We start from the raw sequence: 6,105 nt of genomic DNA on the forward strand, positions 1-6,105 counted from the left end.
TTGAACGAGACGACGGCGAAACCGATAGTGGTACTGCTCTCATTTCTGCTTGGTGGTAACGACATACCCATTCTTCAGTTTGGAGTGAAACAGATGTCGCGAGTCTACATGAGTTTGATCCAACTGCCTTCGACTTTGACCCCCCGAGCAGTGACGCAGGTGAATTCCGGGCGAAGGCTTTGTCTGTGAACCCTTTTCACTCATACTTGTTGATAAGTTTACTTTAACTTTTACGTTGCTACGTTGTCGTAGAAATGAGCAGTTCCTAATTTGGAATCATTCGATCACACGTGTCTCTTCTCCGCAGCATCTACAGCAGATGTTCTTCAGGCTTCAGTAATGAACTTGACGAGAGTAGCCATCCGCCAGAAGTCCATAGGGTTTATGATGAAAAATGCAGTGATACATGGGAAAACAGCGATGATAGCGGAAATGATCAGGCGAGTGCTCATAATGAGTGCGATGAGGGTCGAAGTGAAACATGGGAAAACAGCGATAATGGTGAGAATACCCCAGTAAATGGTGATAATGCTGATAATAAAGCCCGAAGTGAAACATGGGAATATAGTGATATTGATGAGTATGCGCCCGCAAATATTAATAACGCTGACAGTGAAGTCCGAAGCGAGGCGTGGGAAATTAGTGATGATGGGCAACAAAGTGAGGTTGAAGCTTATAATGCATGTAATGAAGCCATTGACGAGAAATGGATTAACGACTAGAAGCATAGCGGTGGTCGCCGGTGATAGTACTTTTTTTCGTCATCCACGGTGGGGTGTCGTTTTATTGTAATTTTGATTAGTCTTAACAGTAAGCTGTCCAACAAAGTTTTACCTATAGTATGCTCATGTACAAATGATTCAGAAACGAAAAAGTTTCGTCGTTTTCAAGACGAGCATTTGTGTTGAGTCTTGTCAGAACCATGGTTGTGACTGTCGATGACCATCATTCGTGGGGTTTCCTCGGCAAGCTCGCTTCGCTCGCTTGCCTTTATGTACTTGTCGCTAATCCAAGCACATTATGGCATGCGCAATATAGCTTGGATTAAGGGCATTTGCTTGGATTACGGGATATTGCTTGGGATAAGGAAACGAGCTTGGGTTTAGGTAATTTTCCCTTTTGAAGGGTTCATCTCTTCACACATAGTTGAGCCTGATCATACGGTTTTAATTGTATGTGATTCATTATCCTTATTCTGTGCTTTGAAAGGTGATCCCTGTAGTATGTCCGTCGATCTCATTCCTACATGGGAATCCCTATATAGACTATCTTTGTATGTCACTTCCTGTGAACTTCTGTGGATAAGTTCACATTGTGATATACCTCGGAATGATTTTGTTGACTCTCTAGCTCAAGAGGGGACTAAGATGGGTCAATCGTTGTGCTCACTACCCGTATCAGCGGTTAAATTATATATTAATAGAGATAGGGTACGAACTCCGATTCTGCACTTGCCAGAACTTCTGGCCCTGAAGACATATCGGTGCTCGAGCTCAATAAACCCGTATCATTGAGATATATTCAGTCTACTTGCAACCAGATTTATGCAAGCAAGTGGTCTGAGTGCTTTGACTACTTGTTCAAAATAGGTAGAGTCGAGTTCCCTTTATGTCCCACGTGTAAGCGATTGAATGTAGGCGTAGTTGATGATATTGAGCATAGGTTGTTCAAATGCCCTAGATTGGAGGAGATCAGATTACGCTTTTTTGGTGCTTCTCCGTCTGAGGGAGAAATATGCTAGTTTGTCGGTTTAAATACCCTTAATGTTGCGTGGTTTGTAGCTTTGACAGAGTGTACTTGATCTTTGTATCTATTATCAATGTATCTATTTCCCTCGCCTGTTCTGTAGAATGGGCTTGGACCGTACCAAAAAATAGACAGGAGAGCGCACCAACGGATCACTCAGCCATAGTTGAACTATGATAGTTCAACTATGTTACGAGAAGGCCGACTCCAACTTAAAATCTCCTGACGGAGCTGTCATAAAATGACCAACGATGATTGGAGAACATTTGGCGACCGTGGGTTGCAAAGAAGACCGCAAAATAATGGAACTCGTTTACTAGTAGGGTCGAACTCAAAATAACTACCAACCAACATACGATCAGGGAAACCCCAGTCATCCTTTCGGCTTTCGGTGATAATGAGTAGACAGATATCATTGTGATTCACGGCATAGTTCGTGAATGTCATCGTGAAAAATAGGGTTGAGCCCTGAGGCCCTCAGGCTGAGGGCCCAAGGCAAACGTCAACAGTGGCAACTGGCTCATGTATTGGCAAGGGAAGGACCATGTCTTCTATTCTGAGTTGAACTTGAAATTGACATGCTTACCCGCAGTCTTGAGCAGTCTAGCACTCCGTGGCATTTTATGAAGGATGGTGAGGCAGAGTGTGATGATAGGCGATAGAGAATTCGTACAGTAACGCAACGATCGATCGCCCCGACCCGTAGTTGATCATGCGCCGTCAAAGCCATATTGGGGTGCAGTATCTTAGCCTCCCTAACCCAAGTCTTACGTCTAGTTGATTCACTGCCCTTGTCGGTACTCTTCAACTAGACTCCTCATTCAAAGCTATCGACGATGGACTCACATGCAACTCAACTCCGCTTTCTCTGTAACGGCCCGTATCCATATCCTGGTCATACGGACAAAATAGACCGAAGACTAAGAAAATAAGAAAAAAAATAAAAATACGGGCAACGAGCTCCCAAAGCATGAACTGCGCGATATGCTTCACAGATCAGACTCAAACATCGGACGCGTCGCGGACCTTTGTTGTAATTTGATTGCTGATGATGCATCATCCTGGATGACATGTATATGAGATGAAAAGATAGACCGGATTAACCAGGATTCATCGCCTGATAAGTGACAACTGAAGTAGAATCGTCACCTTTTAGGTAGTGATGTGTATCGACTACACATCTGCCTCAATGCGATAAACTTGGTGCTCCAAACCAGTTTTCCCCACTGCGAGTTTGATCATCCCGTGGTCACCCCATTCCTCATTCCAAGCATTCACTGCTAACCAATACTCTTGGCCAGACTCGACTCCCCAACCTATGAGTTTAAGAGTATGAGCCGCCAACATTTGACCCGTTTTGTGCACGTAGACACCAGACTTGTAAAATCGAAAATCTTCGTAGAGCGTCATCATCGCAGCAACCTGAATTAAAAAGACGATCTGACCATACTATTAAGCTGGTAATATCAGCCAAATAATCCGATAGAGATAAATATCTCGGAGATAAATTCACATTCTCAATCGCTTCTAAGTACCGGTCAATTGCAAAGCCAAGTTCGGTTTTTTAATAACACATGTAATAGAGATTTCATCAAACTCAATCTAGTTGTCAACTAGATTGTACTGATCAATGATCAAATGATTCATAGGGATGCGGTCCCCGCAGCTGTGTTGAAGCCCACCCCCCGCATTGCGGGGGGTGCGCATTCAGTATCGAAATGAAGTGGACCCTATACTAGGGGGCACATAGCTTCGATAGCTTACGGGTCCATTATCGAATATTTCTTGCTTGATCTTCTCAGGGCCTATCGGTAGACGTCCCCAGCTTTTAGCACGGTGAGTATCTCTAACATAGAGTAGACATGATTCATATGTACATTATATGATGCTTCATATTATATGAAGTATCCACCAGATGGAGTCTATCTGATGTCCTCTTACTTCTGCATGCTGGTCCCGTAGGCTTTATTGGGGCAAGTAGTTGCACATGCAGGAAGGTCCCGGACCTACGACGGTGAAGTCCACCAACATGTGATGGCGCCGCGAGACGCCCTATACTAAAAATACCTGCGCGCATCGGGGATATTTGCTTTCCAGCCCGGGCACATGATTGCACTTCGGGAATGGATAAGGCCAGCAGCCATCATCGTTGCCCAGTTCCTCGGGCGGTTTGTATTCACCACCTAAACGAACTGTGAATGATGCGTATCCAGAGGAGACTCGGTGCCATTCTCAATCTCACTCAACTTGAATGACTCGAATCGGAAATTCCTACCAGTAACAAGGCCGTGATTTTTCATAAAGTTCAGGCCTTCAGGCACGGAGCCAAACATACACCCATTCGATCTGAAGATGAAGTTTATTCTATCTATCATTAAGACAATGCATTATCATCGCTCGTGGTTCAATGCATATCTCTCACTTCGGACATCCGTTAGCACGATTGCAGCATGAAGTCAGATAACCGAGAGATAGAATATCCGTGATTCTACCGCCGGACTTGATGCATACACGATCGTTGAACATTCCGACGGCAGCACTTGCCCAGCAATTGTTACATTCGCCTTGTTCCCTGAGCGATGAATTTCCACTGATGAGTTATCATAACAGCAGTAGGGAGAACTACCTCACATGGCCGATGACATCAGCACAGGAAGCAAACTTCTGCCGAGCGTCGAAGCTACTTGGTAAAGTCGTCAACACCGGGTTTGTGGGTCCGAGAAGGCGATTTTCGCCACCTTCGTCCAGAGTCGAAGAGAACATCGTATCATTCGAGCATCCAGCAGGGAGGTCTTTGATTGACATACCTGTCGAGAAGTGACACTGATCCCTGAGTTTGAGACTCGGAGAGGTATTCACGTAAGTTCATGACGTACCCTTGAAAGGGGGCTGATCTTTCGACGCAGTCCACGACTGTTGCATCGAGTTGATCTTGTCAACCATGGATTGCAATAAAGCTGGCTTGGTGTTGTTGAAGGATTCAGTGAGGTATTCAATTGATACGTCTTCATGTAGAATCTTCTCTTCGAGCTCATTTTTGAAGCGGGAAAAATGTTGTGAGTCTTCATCTGGGGTATAGACGGATCCTGGACAAATGACAACAGCGTTAAAAAGAGGAGACGTGTTGAGTGTTCCTACGACTCTGTTGCTTGATCTTGTCGAATACGCCTCGGAGATTGGAGATATCACCCCGAATTTGAGACATCAGGACGCACAGCGAGAGAAGTAGGAAGGATTTACTCATATTGAGAACGGAGTGATATTACAGCTGCTAGAAAACAGTTCATAATGACCCTATAACCGTCTATGTAGTTATCCTCGGAGGAGAATCTTGGGCAGGATAAAGTAGGGTTCAAGCTTGGTGAAACCGTTGCCCCACATCTGTACATGTCAACATCCGTACGTATCAACACCCGTACGTATCCACATCTGTACGAATAATTTGTCACGCCCCGCAAAAAACGTGAGGACCCCCGCGAAGCGAGGTTGAAAGTCTTTGTAGATGATTGAATATCCCACTTGGGCACGTGGCTCTGGTGGGCTGGAGGAGAGAAGGTGTCTGTGTTTTCCAGCCCTCGAAGCATCGAGTTAGTCCGACGAGCTCCTCTGCTGGCGCCGCGCAAGTTGCTCTACGGCGGGCGCGTGCCGGCGATGCGACGCCGCGCACGGTCGACCAACCAATGCTTGCTCTCGGGAGTGACGGGCTAGGTTGGAATAAATCATACACGGCATACGCTGTCTAGCTCTGTAAAGCTGCGGCGATGTTCGCCCGCACGGGTCGTTTCACGACGCACCCTGGACAAGGGTGGAGAACACACCACGGATGATATGCACGTGTGTGACGGAGACGCACTGTGTGACGCGCCCTCCATATTGGTATTTAACTCGTGTTCACTAATTAACCCTTATTAAATATCCCATTCTTGAACGCGTGGGTCTGGTGGGCTGGAAGACAGAAGGTGTCTGTGGCTTCCAGGCCTCGAAGCATCGAGTTAGTCCGACGAGCGCCGCGCAAGTTGCTCTGCGGCGGGCACGTGCCGGCGATGCGACGCTGCGCACGGTCGACCAACCGATGCTTGCTCCCCAAACCAGACCCCGGCCCGCACGGATGCGATATGAGCACCACTGGGATATACGTAGCTCGTACGACATGGTCGCCATGCACTGGCGGACCCTACCCTGACTGAAGGGGCATATAACTCACTAATTGGGTCGTCGCAGGTGCTCACAGACGGCACTCCTCCGAGAGTCTCCTCGATCCGTGAGGCTTCTGAGCGCCACGCCCAATGGCTCGGAGGTCTCCGAATCGGACACTCTGATTGCGTAGCTTTCAAAATCGCTCCATAAGCAAAACCCGAA

At 46.7% G+C, this 6,105-nt stretch overlaps 1 protein-coding gene across 1 annotated transcript; it reads right to left on the reverse strand.

Annotated features, from left to right (window-relative positions):
• Positions 1 to 886: 886 nt before the first annotated feature.
• Pmar_PMAR011632 (cathepsin B, putative) lies at positions 887 to 4,990 on the reverse strand (the record flags this gene model as incomplete). Its single annotated transcript, XM_002773739.1, has 11 exons — positions 887 to 1,004; positions 2,593 to 2,666; positions 2,974 to 3,168; positions 3,511 to 3,592; positions 3,688 to 3,752; positions 3,814 to 3,929; positions 4,022 to 4,092; positions 4,169 to 4,318; positions 4,373 to 4,553; positions 4,623 to 4,832; positions 4,885 to 4,990. 11 exons carry the CDS (start codon positions 4,988 to 4,990, stop codon positions 887 to 889), a joined length of 1,368 nt encoding a protein of 455 aa, XP_002773785.1.
• Positions 4,991 to 6,105: the final 1,115 nt, after the last annotated feature.

This window comes from Perkinsus marinus (assembly GCF_000006405.1).
Source record: "Perkinsus marinus ATCC 50983 genomic scaffold scf_1104296958712, whole genome shotgun sequence".
NCBI classification, from domain to species: Eukaryota; Perkinsozoa; order Perkinsida; family Perkinsidae; genus Perkinsus; species Perkinsus marinus.